A 16,985-nucleotide genomic window follows, 5' to 3' on the forward strand; every position below is an offset into this window, starting at 1 on the left:
GTAAACGATGGTTCAGCCGGTAGATCTCTCGCCCAACGTCCCCATATACAGAAAAGCTCTTTATGAGAAAATTCCTCATAATTTAGTATTGACTTTAGAATTATGTGTATGGGGGTCTTAAAGGTGCATTTAGACTGCAGGGTAATCTTGCAGTGCAAACAGGCTGCCGATCACCCGTAAAAAACTAAAGTAGTTGGGTGAAATGATCTTTAAGTTTGCTTAAAAATAATTGTTCTCGGCAGCATATTGACCTGTGTAAACAAGCTATTAAATGACAGCCGATAGACTAACATGTAGATGATTGGAAGTTGTTGAATGCCATAGCTAGTCCAATCTAAACAAGCCCTCAAAGGTAAAAAGTGACGACATAGACAAGTATTTCACATTGTTGTGCTCAAATCCAGGTGTGAGCCGCCTATTCTGAATCAGTAGATATATCTCAGATGACCTCCACACCCTGTAAGCAATGCAGCTACATTACAGCTCTATCTTGATGTAGCTGAGCTAAAAAGTCACAAAGGAGAAATCAGTGAGGAAATAAATGGCAGGTAAGTATCAGTATAGATACAGACAGTCAAGGGTGAATTATTCGATCACTAGGCAACAAACCTTTTCAATCACAGATGGTATAGCCTCCAGGCTGCTAGGTCTCACGGAAAGTTTACTATACAGTCTGCAGGATTCAACCTAAAAAGTAAGGAAGAACAACTAAGCCGTGTGTACATTGACTTGTCAGACTAACCTTATATCATTCCCAAACAACGAGAAGAAACACAGATACCTGAGGAAACTCTTGGAAAGCACCCATAGTTTCCTGGTTAGTATCAGAGGAGCCTCCCAGGACAATGACTGGCCTAAGAGAAAAATATGGGACCAGAATGTTAAAATACTTTTTGGAGACTGCATGGTGTTGTCCAAAAGAACAATATTCAGTACTGAAGAAATTTGACCATTACGTGCTTTAAACCCATAAGGCAGAGGGGCATGCATAGAAATCAGGGGGCCCCATAGCAGAAGTTCTAATTGCCACCTCCAAGAAATAAATCAAAAATAATACTTGATATTCAAAAGGGGCCACAGAAGAGCATATCTCACAACTATGCAGTCTTTGCAAAGTAATTTTTCTCCTACTGAAGCCCTAGATTCCCCTTTCATCGCACCCATAAGTATGAGGCCAACAAATCTGCCCCTCAAGCACTGTATGAAACCCACACAGTGAATTCCTCCACAAGCAAAGTATTAGGATCCTATTGTACCCCCACCTTCACTCCCCCGGCAAAGTAAGGCGACAGCAACACTTTATGATCCCCAAACTATGACCCCTTCACAGCCCTCTATGCAGTATAATGGCCCCCACACCTCAACACATTGTATAATGACCCCCACACTGTGTAATTCCATACATACAGTATAATGACTAGTGATGAGCAAGTGTACTCGTTGCTCGGGTTTTCCCCAGCACGCTCGGGTGATCTCCGAGTATTTGTTAGTGTTCAGAGATTAAGTTTTCATCGCCACAGCTGAATGATTTACAGCTACTAGACAGCTTGATTACATGTGAGGATTCCCTAGCAACCAGGCAACCCCCACATGTACTCAGGCTGGGTAGTAGCTGTAAATCATTCAGCTGAGGCGATGAAAACTTAATCTCCGAACACTAACAAATACTTGGAGACCACTCGAGTGTGCTCGGGAAAACCCGAGCAATGAGTATACTTACTCATCACTAATAATGACCCAAACATTCAAATATTATAATTCCTCCACATAGACCTCCATATATTATAATAACCCCCACATAGGCCTCTATATAGTATAATGGGCTTCATGGTCCACCATATACTGCGCCCCATAATTCACTATAAAGTATAATGGACGCCCCCCCCTTTGTAGCATACGAAGGGGGTCGCATGATAACACAGCCTCTCCCCACAGTTCTATTGTTTTTCATATTTCTGGCATATTTTTAATGGGTTTTTATGAGGTGTTAAAGTTGGTGATGAAAGGGTTAATTTATTTGGTAAGCTGTGCTTTTGCGCGAGCAGGTTCTAACTGGTTCTAGCTGGTTGTTTTCCCGCATTTTTCGGAGGTTCTGATTGGTTTAGGTAGAAAATGCGGGAAGAATTTCTTGTATATAATCAGCTGTTTCATCAGCTGGTCCCCAGTCATCTGATGAAGATTGAAGACCCCTCCCTCCCTTAAGTTATGTTATTAGTGACTACATCTGTCATGTCGTTTATTTGTGGGATAATCGCCCGTTGAGTTCGGGTGGATTTGGTGAAGAGATTGGAGTAATATATTTATTTCAGTATTAAATTGGTTTATTATTGATTATAATAATAATAATAATAATTTTTATTTATATAGCGCCAACATATTCCGCAGCGCTTTACAAATTATAGAGGGGACTTGTACAGACAATAGACATTACAGCATAACAGAAATACAGTTCAAAACAGATACCAGGAGGAATGAGGGCCCTGCTCGCAAGCTTACAGACTATGAGGAAAAGGGGAGACACGAGAGGTGGATGGTAACAATTGCTATAGTTATTCGGACCGGCCATAGTGTAAGGCTCGGGTGTTCATGTACAGCTGCATGAACCAGTTAACTGCCTAAGTATGTATCAGTACAGACACAGAGGGCTATTAACTGCATAAAGTGAATGAGAACATGATGCGAGGGACCTGGTTTTTTTTTTTGGTTTTTTTTTTAAATAAATTATATATATATATATATATATATATATATATATATATATATATATATATATATATATATATATATATATATATATATATATATATATATATATATATATATATATATATGCCACACAGGGATCGTTAGGTTAATGCATTGAGGCGGTAGGCCAGTCTGAACAAGTGAGTTTTTAGGGTACGCTTAAAACTGTGGGGATTGGGGATTAATCGTATTAACCTAGGCAGTGCATTCCAAAGAATCGGCGCAGCATGTGTAAAGTCTTGGAGACGGGAGAGGGAGGTTCTGATTATTGAGGATGCTAACCTGAGGTCATTAGCGGAGCGGAGGGCATGGGTAGGGTGGTAAACTGAGACCAGAGAGGAGATGTAGGGTGGTGCAGAGCCATGGAGTGCTTTGTGGATGAGGGTAGTAGTTTTGTACTGGATTCTGGAGTGGATGGGTAGCCAGTGTAATGACTGGCACAAGGTAGAGGCATCGGTGTAACGGTTGGTGAGGAATATGATCCTGGCAGCAGCATTCAGGACAGATTGGAGCGGGGAGAGTTTGGTAAGAGGGAGGCCGATTAGTAGAGAGTTACAATAGTCCAGACGAGAATGAATAAGTGAAACAGTAAGAGTTTTTGCAGAGTCGAAAGTAAGAAAAGGGCGAATTCTAGAAATGTTTTTGAGATGCAGGTAAGAAGAGCGAGCCAGTGATCGAATGTGGGGGGTGAATGAAAGGTCAGAATCAAGGATGACCCCAAGGCAGCGGGCATGTTGCTTTGGAGTAATGGTGGAACCGCACACGGAGATGGCAATGTCAGGCAAAGGTAGGTTAGTAGAGGGAGAGAACACGAGGAGTTCAGTTTTTGACAGGTTTAGTTTCAGATAGAGGGAGGACATGATGTTAGAGACAGCAGTAAGACAATCACTGGTGTTTTCTAAAAAGGTCGGCGTGACAGCAGGAGAAGAGGTGTATAATTGGGTGTCGTCAGCATAGAGATGGTACTGGAAACCAAATCTACTGATTGATTGTCCAATAGGGGTGGTATACAACGAGAAGAGGAGGGGGCCTAGGACTGATCCTTGAGGAACCCCAACAGTAAGGGGAAGGTGAGAGGAGGAGGAACCAGCAAAACATACAGTGAAGGATCGGTCAGAGAGATAGGAGGAGAACCAGGAGAGAACGGTGTCCTTGAGGCCGATGGAGCGGAGCATAGTGAGGAGGAGCTGGTGATCCACAGTATCGAATGCTGCAGAGAGATCCAAGAGAATTAGCATGGAGTAGTGACCATTAGATTTAGCTGTTAGTAGGTCATTAGAGACTTTAGTGAGGGCAGTTTCAGTAGAGTGTAAAGAGCGGAAGCCAGATTGAAGAGGGTCGAGAAGAGAGTTATCTGAGAGATAGCGGGTAAGACGGGAGTGGACCAGGCGTTCGAGGAGTTTAGAGATGAAGGGAAGATTAGAGACAGGTCTATAATTAGCGGCACAGTTTTGATCGAGGGATGGTTTTTTAAGTAATGGATGTATGATGGCATGCTTAAATGAGGAGGGAAAAATACCGTAAGTGAGGGAAAGGTTGAATATTTTTGTTAGGTAAGAGGTGACAGCCGGGGAAAGGGACTGGAGGAGATGTGATGGAATGGGGTCACTGGTGCAAGTGGTCGGGCGAGAAGATGCAAGGAGCCTGCTTACTTCTTCTTCTGTAACTGCTTCAAAGTCAGAGAGTGAACTCGATGCAGTGGGGGAGGGAGAACAGTGCATGGTATGAAGAGATTGGGAGATGATTTCCTGTCGAATGTGGTCAATTTTTTCTTTGAAGTAATTGGCCAGATCGTCCGCATGGAGATCCGTGGTTGGGGCCTGCTCCCTTGGGTTGAGTAGGGACTGGAACGTGTCAAAGAGACGTTTAGGGTTATTGGACAGGGAGGTGATGAGGGTGTTGAAGTAGGTTTGTTTGGAGAGGTGAAGGGCAGAATTGTATGTCTTTAGCATGAACTTATAATGGATGAAATCTTCGGGTAGATTAGATTTTCTCCACAGACGTTCTGCGCACCTGGAGCACGGCTGCAGGAAACGTGTTTGCAGCGTGTGCCACGGTTGTTGCCGTCTGTGCCGAGTTGTTTTATGTATAGGAGGAGCAGCTTCATCCACAGCACTTTGCAGGGTTTCATTGTAATGCTTCAGAGCAGAATCAGGACATGAGATGGAGAAGATTGGGGCCAATGAGGACTGCAAGTTCTTCATAAGTTTCTGGGTGTTAATGGCCTGTATGTTTCTATATGTGTGGAAAGTGGGGGTGACCTGAGCGGGATGGCAGTTCTTGATAGAGAATGAAAGAAGGTTGTGGTCAGAGAGTGGGAGAGGGGAGTTTGTGAAATCATCCACTGAGCTAAGCCGGGAGAAGACCAAGTCAAGGGAGTTTCCATCTTCATGTGTTGGAGAGTTAGTATGCTGCGAGAGGCCGAAAGAGGAGGATAGAGATAAAAGGTGAGAAGCAGATGGGGAGAGGGGAGAGGCAATGGGGATGTTGAAATCACCCATGATAAGGGTGGGGGTGTCACAGGAGAGAAAGTGTGGAAGCCAGGTGGCAAAGTGATCCAGGAACTGATGAGAGGGGCCGGGAGGACGATACACCACCGCCACTCGCATAAGTTTAAAATATAATTTTACATGTAACTCAAAATAAACGCCACGGCCAATTTCTTCCAAGTTAAATCTCTTGTCTCTCGTGTTTTTATTGGGTTTTTTTTATAATGGGGCTTGTGTTACCATGCACTCCCCATAGTCCTCCACACAGTATTATGGCAACCACAATGTACTTGTTGATATAAAAAAAAAACAAAAAAAAAAACACACACAATACCTCTCCTCCTCGCTCCCCTGCTGCTCCGGTCTCTGCAGTGAGCGCACATGTCAGGGCAGCGGGTGCCATGTCGTGAAGTCATCGCGCCCGCTGTGCTGAGACATCAGACGCCGAGGAAGTATGATGGAGTAAGGAGCGTCAGCACTCAGAGTTTGATCAGAGTGCGAGCATAGTGGGATCAGATTCTCTAGGATGAGGTTAAAAGGGAGCAAAAAAAACAACAACAAAAAAACAAACATATTTATTCTATCAGTGTGTGGAAATCGAACTGCACTGAGATGACATCTTTCCACACACTCACTGACTCGCATGGCATAACATTAGTCCGAGTGCAATCCAGCGTTTTGTCGGATCGCACTCGGACCAAAAATGCGCTTGTCTGCACCTGCCCCAACTCACCCAGATACCAGCAGCTCCCGCGTGTGGCGGGAGTCAACTCCTGAGCCCAAGCAATACAGGTGTGTCATTAAATGTTAAGGGACATCACAAAGAGGACTTTCCCCTTTTAGAACTTTTCATTGTCAAAAAAACGGATTATAAAAAGGAATTGTGATAACTTTCTAAAACTCAGGCATAAATACCATGATAGGCACAGATAATTACTTACCAGCAGTTCATGTTAGAATTTGCCATGCCACTAAGAGCATTCGTTAGCCCTGGCCCAGACACCACAAGGCACACAGCAGGTCTGCAAGTGTACAACAAATCTGTATTAATACAATGTAAAGGGAAATATAGCAGAATGTTCTCGAAAATTAAAGAGTATGCAATGTGACTTGTACATGTGAATCTTAGCTTGTGTTGTTGTGCTCACCTGCCGGTAAGGTAGCCTACAGCAGACGCAGCATAGCAAGCCTGAAATAGGAAGAAAATAATGCACAAAGCAGGGAAGAATGCCTCCATCACCGCACTCACCGACTAAGGTGCTGCGTACAACTGTACCGCAATATGGCAACAGCATGTCACATGTACAAGGGTGACTTTAGATTGAATTTGTGTATTCCAAAATAGAGATTTCTCATTTTATAAGTCTTCTATTGACTAGGTGTGTGTGTGTGTGTGTGTGTGTGTGTGTGTGTGTGTGTGTGTGTGTGTGTGTGTGTGTGTGTGTGTGTAAAATAGCTATCTTTTTACTATGCTCACATGATCAGTGTCTGCCTGAGACTAGAGTGTGTGTGTGTGTGTAAAATAGCTATCTTTTTACTACGCTCACATGATCAGTGTCTGCCTGAGACTAGATCATATTTGTATTGTGAAGCTGATGAAGGCCCGTACAGGTCGGAGTTGGCCCATGTGTCGGCCGCACAGCCATACTTACCGCTTGCTCATTTCTCATGCCCACATACTTGATCCCAGCGACTTGCGCAGCGATTGCAATTTCAATGACAGGAACTCCCACAATCCCAAACATGTACTTCACATCCTGAAAAACAAAACAGAATATTAATAATCAATTAGACGATCACACCCTTTTTTTTTTCACAAGACACTTAAAGAAAACAAAACCCTTCTGTCAGGAAACTTTCCCCCTCTTCCAACACAGATTTCACGTGACAGCTTTTTAGCTCCACTATACAGGGTGAGCCATGTATATGGCTACACCTAAATAAAATGGGAATGGTTGGTGAAATCAACTTCCTATTTGCGGCACATTAGTATATGGGAGGGGTGAAACATTTCAAGATGGGTGGTGACCATGGCAGCCATTTTGAAGTCGGCCATTTTGGATCCAATTTTATAAATGGCCCACCCTGTATATAATGAATACAGGGGATATTATTTCTAGAAGACTCCATTACAGCAGATCTGTCATCAAATTTCACACTGCAAACGACATATTTTTATTAAATAAATATCTCTCTTAGGCCGGCGTCACACTTGCGAGTTTTACGGACGTAAGAGCGCAGAAACTACGTCCGTAAAACTCGCAAAAAATACGGCACAATTATTCTCTATGCCCCTGCTCCTATCTGCCGTATTTTACTGATCAGTATTATACGGCTTTCTACGGCTGTAGAAAATCGCAGAATGCTGCGTTTGTCACCGTATTGCGCAAATAAAATGTCAATGAAAGTCTATGGAAGCCCCAAAAATACGGATTACACACGGACCAGCAGTGTGACTTGCGAGGAATACGCAGCGGTGTTAGAGAGAAAAGCCGGTAATTCAGTGCGTTGTACAGTAAAATCACACTGACAGCTTACAGTAGAATAAATGTGTACACATAGAATAGGTATATATATATATATATATATTTTCATTGAGACACATATATATATATATATTACCGGCTTTCTGCTATATCGCGCTGGATATATATATATATCTCATTGAGACACATATGTATATATATATATATATATATATATATATATATATATATATTAATATTTCATCCAGCGCGATATAGCAGAAAGCCGGTAATTCAATTACCGGCTTTTGCTTTCTCCTTCCTGAAACCCGACATGATTTGAGACCTGGTTTACATACAGTAAACCATCTCATATCACCATTTTTTTTGCATATTCCACACTACTAATGTCAGTAGTGTGTATATGCAAAATTTGGCCGTTCTAGCTAGTAAATTAAGGGGTTAAATGGTGGAAAAAATTGGCGTGGGCTCCCGCACAATTTTCTCCGCCAGAGTAGTAAAGCCAGTGACTGAGGGCAGATATTAATAGCCTGGAGAGGGTCCATGGTTATTGCCCCCCCCCCCCCCCCTGGCTAAAAACACCTGCCCTCAGCCACCCCAGAAAAGGCACATCTGGAAGATGCGCCTATTCTGGCACTTGGCCACTCTCTTCCCATTCCGGTGTAGCGGTGGAATATGGGGTAATGAAGGGTTAATGTCACCTTGCTATTGTAAGGTGACATTAAGCCAAATTAATAATGGAGAGGCGTCAATTATGACACCTATCCATTATTAATCCAATACTAGTAAAGGGTTAAAAAAAAAAACACACATTATTAAAAATTAATTTAATGAAAAAAAACACAAAGGTTGTTGTATTAATTTATTCTACTCTCAATCCACTCACTGAAGACCCTCGTTCTGTAAATAAAAAAAAATAAAATAAACCAAGAATATACATACCTTCCGAGGATCTGTAAGGTCCAACGATGTAAATCCATCTGAAGGGGTTAAAATATTTTGCAGGCAGGAGTTCTGTTAATGCAGTGCTACTCCTGCCTGCAAAACCCCAGCGAATGAAGGTAAAGTAGGTCAATGACCTATATTTAGCTTCATTTGCGGTGAGGCGCCCTCTGCAGGCTGTTCCTAGATCGTGGGAACTTTCCTAGAAAGCTCCCTGGCTCGAGTTCATATGAGGACAACCATCAGAGGGCGCCCTCTTATGACCCAGGGGCAGTAACGGCCCGTGGGCACCAGCACTAGACCCAGGGGCAAGTAAAGAAGCTGCGGAGACACCATCACGTGTTTCTCGACGCAAGCAGTGAATAGCCAGGCCTTTCCCCGGGAAGGAACAACCACGGGAAGGGCAGCATCCTATGAAGGAAAGCCACCTATGCCAAGCATGGTATCCATCCACAGAGCTGTTTCGGGGTTTTTGCCCCTCATCAGTGTGGAGTAGGAATCTGGCTATTAGGAGCAGTGCCTAGTAAAAAGGCTATAAAGGCACAGATGATCGGCCTCGGGGAGACCAAAACATCTAACACCGCGGAGACACCATCACGTGTTTCTCAACGCAGTGATTCCAGAACTACTCCACACTGATGAGGGGCAAAAACCCCGAAACAGCTGTCTGTGGATGGATACCATGCTTGGCATAGGTGCCTTTCCTTCATAGGATGCTGCCCTTCCCGTGGTTGTTCCTTCCCGGGGAAAAGCCTGGCTATTCACTGCTTGCGTCGAGAAACACGTGATGGTGTCTCCGCAGCTTCTTTACATGCATCTGCATATTTCCCATAAGGGATGGGGGCAGTGTTCTGGAATCACTGCGTTGAGAAACACGTGATGGTGTCTCCACGGTGTTGGATGTTTTGGTCTCCCCAAGGCCAATCATCTGTGCCTTTATAGACCCAGGGGCAGTAATGGCCCGTGGGCACCAGCACCAGACCGGGGGACAATAATGGCCCGTGGGCACCAGCACATAGGAGAACACTGGGTCTGCTTACACATAGTACAGACTGAGCCGCCATAGGTGTCACACACTGACTGCTGAGCACAGACCCTGGATGTTGGGGGAGGGGAGGGGACCACTACTCAAGGTCTTTGTCCTGCAGAATCCTAAAAGGAAGAGGAACAGTAACACGAGCTGCCCCCCACCACAAGCACGGTGCTCCACTCACTGGGACAAGCAAGTGCAGCAGAGGCAAAATCTGCTGCTCCAATAATACTGAATCACTGGAGAACTACAGGTCTCAGCAGACGCCGGGTAAACCACAGCTATACAACAAACCACTTAGCACTCTGCCCCGCAGAATGTTCTGCAGCAGATCCGCCAGTAACCTGGTGTCTGAGCCCACACAGCAGATCTTACTTGTGCCACCAAAGCCTCTGCAATGATCTGCGCCCCGGTGACTTCCCCTTGATCCGCCATGTCCTCCGCTCCGTGCACCGACTCTGCTCTGCTGCAGCAGCGGCTATTGTGCATGGCCCCTAGTAACGTCACATCGGCCCCGCCCACGCCACGCCCCCTAGCTACAAGATGTGGAAAAGCGGCGCAGAATGCAAGTAGGAGGCGGGGCTAATGTGTCATTCTACCAATCAGCTGCAAGGCACAGCCAGTTCCGTCTCTTATCTGAGCCTGTGCCCCAAGTGGACCTGCAGGGGGCGTAGACGGTACAAGGTCCAAACCAGATCGGTGTCAAGGGTGAGTGGTGATGGGGGCAATGGCCGGGAAGAGGGAGCGATTCTAGTGCTGGGGTGTGCGGCTTGTGCTCAGCTTCCTGCAGCAGTGTCACTGTCATGTATCATATATATATATATATATATATATATATATATCTCTGTGTCACCTATTATCACACGTGTGTAGGATATATCTCACACAGTATCGGTGCCTCAGGCAATAATGTGACTAGCTCGGGCCCAGTGTCCCTATGTCTTTGCCCTTTTGTTTAGAGGCTTGGTGCTCTGGTTACAAGTAGTTAAGAGGGTCGTCCAAGGTAGCCGAATAGCTTCCCGCAGGCAGGAATACTGGTATATAAATATCTACTATATAATTGTCTAAGGGTCACTTCTGTCTGTCCTTCTGTCACGGTTATTCATTCGCTGATTGGTCTCGCCAGCTGCCTGTCATGGCTGCCGCGACCAATCAGCGACGGGCACAGTGCAGAAGAAAATGGCCGCTCCTTACTCCCCGCAGTCAGTGCCTGTCGCGCGTATACTCCCCTCCGGTCACTGCTAACACAGGGTTAATGCCGCCGGTAACGGACCGCGTTATGCCACGGGTAACGCACTCCGTTACTGCCGCTATTAACCCTGTGTGTCCCCAACTTTTTACTATTGACGCTGCCTATGTGGCATCAATAGTAAAAAATGTAATGTTAAAAAAAAAAAAAAAAAAAAAAACGCGCTATACTCGCCCTCCGTAGTCGCTCGTGCTGGCCACCATCTTCCGTTGCCGTTTCCGGTGGCAAAGATGGTATGCCATGACGTCACTGTCATGTGACCGCGACGTCATCACAGGTCCTGTGCTCATGCCAACCCTGGGACCGGAAGCTGCCGTGGACTACAAGGGGCCCTCGGAAAGGTGAGTATATGTTTATTTTTTAACCTGTGACAAACCTGGCTGGGCAATATACTATGTGGCTCTGTGCTGTATACTACATGGCTCTGTGCAATATACTACGTGGCTCTGTGCTGTATACTACGTCACTGGGCAATATACTACGTGACTGGGCAATATACTGCGTGGCTGTGCAATATACTACGTGGACATGCATATTCTAGAATACCCGATGCGTTAGAATCGGGCCACCATCTAGTATTAGCTATACTCACCATTGCGCCCCTCCATTCTGGCGCTGTGTCCCATCACTGGACTTGGACAAGTTCCCCAGTTGGTATTTAGTGCAGTGTTCCACTCACCTGCTATTACCTCTTCCTACTTCTGGTTGAATCGTAGCTCTGCTTCATTAAAGGAAGTTCTGATCCCTCTGACACTTGTACTGGAAGAGGCTGTGCAATTGGATTGCCCCCCCCCCCCATGCACATTCAGCCTGATTTACATAGGACTTTTAGATGTGTCATGACAGACCCATAGGATCTTTACAAATAAGGTCTCATTTATACAGGGGGACAAGCGTCTACAGCCATGGTACTGCGTCCACATGTAGAACGGGCCGACAGTTGCCTAAAAACCTAGGTTGCAGTTTGATGAGTGATTGCTATATGAATTCCTTCTGTATTTCCATCAAAAGGAAACACTTGGATCTATCAATAACAAAATGTACGACTTAGAAATCTTTGAGGGTATATGCACACATATTCTGGAGGACTGCGGATTTTTCTGCAGCGGATTTGGAAAAACCGCAGTGCAAAACCGCTGCGGTTTTTCCTGCAGATTTATTGCCGTTTCTACTGCGGTTTTACACCTGCAGTTTTCTATTGAAGCAGGTGTAAAACCGCAGCGGAATCCGCACAAAGAATTGACTTGCTGCGGAAAATAAACCGCTGCGTTTCCGCGCGTTTTTTTTTCCACAGCATGTGCACTGTGGATTTCGTTTCCCATAGGTTTACATTGTACTGTAAACGCATGGGAAACTGCTGCGGATCCGCAGCTGCGGAAACGCTGCGGCTCCGCAGCAAAATCCGCAGCGTGTGCACATACCTTTTATACCTCTCACACCCAGCACTGAATAATGCAAGCTGAGATACAATAAGTCAGTAAAGCTTACAATATTAGTAAATATAAAACAATAAATAAAGATTAAAAACCACAGCAAAGCTTTATTCCAGCAGATGAAAATAATCTATGTCTATGAACATAGAATATGACAGAACCATATGTACAAATTGCTCTATAATAGAAGAGTAAAGCAATGCATGGAGAGCTGGTGATGGTTACTGTAGGCCAATTTGCTGGCGGTATTTGGCACCCTGCACATTTTGTCTGCTGTCGCTCCCTAAATGTCCACAATTTCATTGTTGTCCATGTATTGCCGCAGGTTGCTGTACTTGGACTCTCCATCAGTTCTTAAATCACTTTCAAGCTTGTCCTTGATCCCAGGATTCATCATGTGCGCTCCCCTCCCAGTGATGTAAGACTTCAAGAACTTGAAAAACTAATAGAATAAAGCGAAAAAAAAGTGACCAGTGATTAACCAAATGTGATCATTTTACTGAGACATTTCTTTTATTTGGGGCGAACAAATTATCCATTAATGAACATGAGACAGGGTTTTTTGCCTTTTTTTTTTTTTAATCCTAAACATGTACTGCATAAGTGTATGTACTCTGTGTTAGTATATTTGCCTACGGCCGCCTTCTCCGGAATCCAGCACCATTCTGCTCCTTTTCTCGGTGACGTCACCACTCTACAGATGCTCCGGATTACACTGTGCTTTGTATGACCCAGAAGTGGCTTTTCTTTTACAATGTAAATCTGTGGAGCGTCCGAAAAAGGCTCCATAGGCTTACATAGTAAAAGAGACTTCTGGCTCAAACATAGAGCATAGAGTGATCAAGAGAGTCTGAAGTGCGGTGACATCACTGAGAAGAAGAGCAGAACTGCACTGGATACCAGAGAACGTGGTCTTCAGCAGTCAGGCATCTTCCTCATTCTTGGAGGCCGGACGCTCCTGATTGACTGTATGGACCAGTATCGGGCATGAAATGTACACTTTTGATGCTTTATGAGGCAGCTTTGACTGTGCAGCATTGGAAGTGAAGTGGCTCTGAAGATAAGTGTGTTACAGACATCCCACCCAGCTGCTGTGCAGTGCTGACAAGATCCAAAGAAAAGAACTTGTAAGCACTGCACGTGTTTGGCCACCGCTGTTAGACTGCAGCTCTGGCCAGTTCCCAAGACGATGAGAAGTAAACATAAAAAAATAGTGATATTGAGAGAACAATGATACGTTTTAAGAGATAATGAATTGGAAACTTGCCTTTGCAATTACCGTAAATAAAAAGAAAGTCCGGCTCACCCGCGTAAATGATTGCCGCAATCGGACCAAGGAAATCGTCTGGGCCAGGACATAGAGAGGAAAAGAAAATGTTCAACTCCGCGATGGTGCAAAAAAAAAACCAAGCAGCATGAATAAGGGTGCTATCTCGCCTGAAACGCATTGGTGCAATGTTTTTTATTTCACTTTTTCCATGGACATTGTAAGTGTAACCCCCCCCCCCCCCCCCAAAAAAAAAAAAAGGCAATGTACAAGGTACACTTCTTAAAATGCGCAAGGAAAAAAAATCAAAAACATTGTATCAGCACCCCTAATCATGCTGGTTATTTATTTTTTTGCACTCTTCTACTGAATAAACTATTTTGCGGCGTCGTGGAGCTGAACATTTTCTCCTTTTACTTTCCAATTCTATATTCACCTTTTGAAAATGGAAATAATCCTCTTAAAGTTGGTTTCATGCATTTTATACACTCTCCTAACTATCTATTATGTCCTGATCAGGTACTGCTGCCATAACAAAGCGGGCACTAAATGCTTTGGTCCTATCCAGTAAAAGCCTGAGAGAAAAAACTCCAATACCTTGAAAAAGTATCCATACCCTGTGAACTTTTCCAAATATTTTCACGTTGCACCCAAACACGTAAAGGGGTGGTCTGGAAGTCAAATACATTTTATTGATGGTCTGAAGAGCTGTAGAAATGAATGGCGCTATATAAGCCCTCCCCTGAAATGGGGCATCATCAGTGACACCGCGGGGCTATTGACTCGGTGGCGGGAAAAGGGGGCTGAATACAAACGCACATCACAACTTTAAAAATATAAACTTGAAAATATTTAGAATAGCTTGTGTAATTTCTCTTACACTTCAGAAATACTTGCTACTTCGTGTTGGTATATCACATAAAATACAGTTAGGTTTGTGGGTGTAACATGAAAAAATGTGGAAAAGTTCATGGGGTATGGATACTATATCACAGCACTGTTGGTGGCAAAAAACCTGGTGACTAATAGAAAATTGGACAAATGTGATTGTTTGCATAAATACATAATCCGCAATAATATACTCCTCCGTTCACATTAATTCAGTGCTCTGAGTTGCGCAATACTTAAGGGTTTCCTTTCGGAATTCCCAAAAAACTGTATTCCAACAGGAGCCCCGACCTAGCCAATCACTAGAATAAAGCTGACCGAGTCACTGTGGACACAATCTGGCTTCTTCCTGGCAGTTTTTGTCTGTTCTTTGCATCTAGAATAGATGAATAGTGGCCGAACTGAAGCCAGATTGAGTCCACAGTGACTGCAGGATCCATTGAAGTCAGTGATTACATTGGGGTTCCTGTTGGAATACACTCCCCCACCCCCCGGGATTCTACAGAAACCTCGATGTATTGCTTAGCAGAGCACACTGTCTGTGTGTGAACCAAGCCCAGTAAATATTCAGTTCGGTCTGTATAGGCTTTCAGCCTTTGGATCTGAGCAATATTGTTCCTATTCACTGATGGCACGCAAAGATTTTAAAAATCGGGAGGAATCAAAACATATGGCCCAATTTCATTATGACAAATTGTGCGTTTATGTCTAATTTATAACCTGATTTTCATTTTCTCCCAACTTGCGGAACAGGTCAAACAAAATATTAAAGACTTTTTTTTTTTTCTTTTCTTTTTTTCTTTTTTCTTTCACGAACTGTGTCCCATTTTAAAGAATTTGGCGCAAAAAAACTCAACGAATATCACAGAACCAAAAAGGGATGTGATTGGTAGCTTTAAAAAAAATAATAAAATAAAAAAAAAAAAGTAAAAAAAATATTGCAGAAATCTTATGCTTTATTTATGTAGAACAGGGATTTACTTATAGTATAGTTGTAATACAAAGTATCTGATTCTGGGGGACTGTTACTTGCCTCATAAATAACTTGTATCTTATATCAGATTGTTTGATCACTGTCATACTCTTCACCCTGATGGCTTCTCACTAAATCCACATACATAGTGGTGGTCACTGACATCAGTTCTTGTATTAACATCTAGTGAGGGCATCTTACATGTGTGAACAGTTAAGTCATACATAACAATAAGTTTAAATCCCCATTAACCCTTTGTCATCCTAGTTAATTATCTTAAATGTTATCTACTCCAGTTTTTGCTGCCTTTTTAATTCTGCACACAACATTTTCTTCTACGGTATATCAAAACAATATATAACAAGATTATTACCAAATCTCTGTTGTATGGATTTCCCAAGGATTTCCATTCTCTCTCTTGGGAGGACTGAGCAGCTATGCTTACAATAAGTAGAGATAGTATGTAGACTGCTACCACATGGGTTTCTTTCATCCTATTAAAATATAGAAAATATCCATAGATCGGTGCATTCAATATATGACCTGAAATGCAGAGAAGTAGAACAGGTGCAGACTTCATGTCTAATAGAAGAGAAACTCTCTTACCTTCTGAAAAGCAGCAGCTGTGCCTGTGTCCACCGCTGCCTCCTTGTCATCCGCTCCACAGACTGACAGCCAGATTCACTGACTCAATTTATATGTCTTAATGACAATCCGCTTCCCACACTGAAGTTGTGTGCAGATGAGCACGATCAGTTGACCTGCTTTGTTCACCCACTAATGGAGCAGCAATTAGAGCCCCTTTGAGAATATTTTTCATGAGTAAGAGGAATGGGGGGGGAAAAAAAGCTCAGGAAAAAAGCGAAGTTTTCTGAAATGTCTCATTTAATAAAACTTTGAGAGGCCACTCGTGTTTGGAGAGGTGCTTCACACCTACGTCATAGATGCTCTCATCAGAGATGTGTCTTTAAAAAACAAACAAACCCATAGCATTAGAAGTGCTGTTAGAATTTAATTTTCCGTCGTTTCATGTAAGAGAAATGTGTATTTTTAACTTTAACCCTTATTATGCTGCTTTTGATGTCTATCCATAGAGACGGAGTTGCATGTACCATACTAGGGAAATCATCACTCTTAGGCTGCCGTCACACTAGCAGTATTTGGTCAGTATTTTACATCAGTATTTGTAAGCCAAAACCAGGAGTGGGTGATAAGTACAGAAGTGGTGCAAATGTTTCTATTATACTTTTCCTCTAATTGTTCCACTCCTGGTTTTGGCTTACAATTACTGAGGTAAACAACGATGCCGATCGCTGCAGCGTCGCTGGAGAGCTGTCACACAGACAGCTCTCCAGCGACTAACGATCCCGAAGTCCCCGGGTAACCAGGGTAAACATCGGGTAACTAAGCGCGGCCCTGCGCTTAGTAACCCGATGATTACCCTGGTTACCAGTGAAGACATTGCTGAATCGGCGTCACACAC

The 16,985-nt window shown here is 43.7% G+C and overlaps 3 protein-coding genes across 3 annotated transcripts in view; 1 reads left to right on the plus strand and 2 right to left on the minus strand.

The window, feature by feature from the left end:
• The window catches only part of HACL1 (2-hydroxyacyl-CoA lyase 1), a 39,625-nt gene extending 29,419 nt beyond the window's left edge, over window positions 1–10,206 (minus strand). Inside the window, exons 1-6 of the mRNA XM_069729943.1 lie at window positions 10,068–10,206; window positions 6,887–6,991; window positions 6,383–6,423; window positions 6,176–6,256; window positions 782–854; window positions 610–687 (exon numbers count right to left, since the gene is read on the minus strand). Coding sequence (XP_069586044.1) covers window positions 610–687; window positions 782–854; window positions 6,176–6,256; window positions 6,383–6,423; window positions 6,887–6,991; window positions 10,068–10,181 — 492 coding nt within the window. The 5' untranslated portion in view covers window positions 10,182–10,206. The remainder of the gene's footprint in view (window positions 1–609; window positions 688–781; window positions 855–6,175; window positions 6,257–6,382; window positions 6,424–6,886; window positions 6,992–10,067) is intronic.
• A 115-nt stretch (window positions 10,207–10,321) lies between these two features.
• BTD (biotinidase) overlaps window positions 10,322–16,985 on the plus strand; it is a 62,050-nt gene continuing 55,386 nt past the window's right edge. The window contains exon 1 of the mRNA XM_069729944.1: window positions 10,322–10,400. The gene's annotated coding sequence lies outside the window, so the exon portion shown is untranslated. The remainder of the gene's footprint in view (window positions 10,401–16,985) is intronic.
• Window positions 12,458–16,182, minus strand: C6H2orf66 (chromosome 6 C2orf66 homolog). Its single transcript, XM_069729945.1, has 3 exons — window positions 16,109–16,182; window positions 15,876–15,996; window positions 12,458–12,816 (listed from the first exon to the last, which is right to left on the minus strand). The coding sequence occupies exons 1-3, from the start codon at window positions 16,156–16,158 to the stop codon at window positions 12,658–12,660; spliced, it is 330 nt and encodes a 109-aa protein (XP_069586046.1). The 5' UTR covers window positions 16,159–16,182; the 3' UTR covers window positions 12,458–12,657.

This window comes from Ranitomeya imitator, chromosome 6, assembly GCF_032444005.1.
Source record: "Ranitomeya imitator isolate aRanImi1 chromosome 6, aRanImi1.pri, whole genome shotgun sequence".
Classification (NCBI taxonomy): Eukaryota; Metazoa; Chordata; class Amphibia; order Anura; family Dendrobatidae; genus Ranitomeya; species Ranitomeya imitator.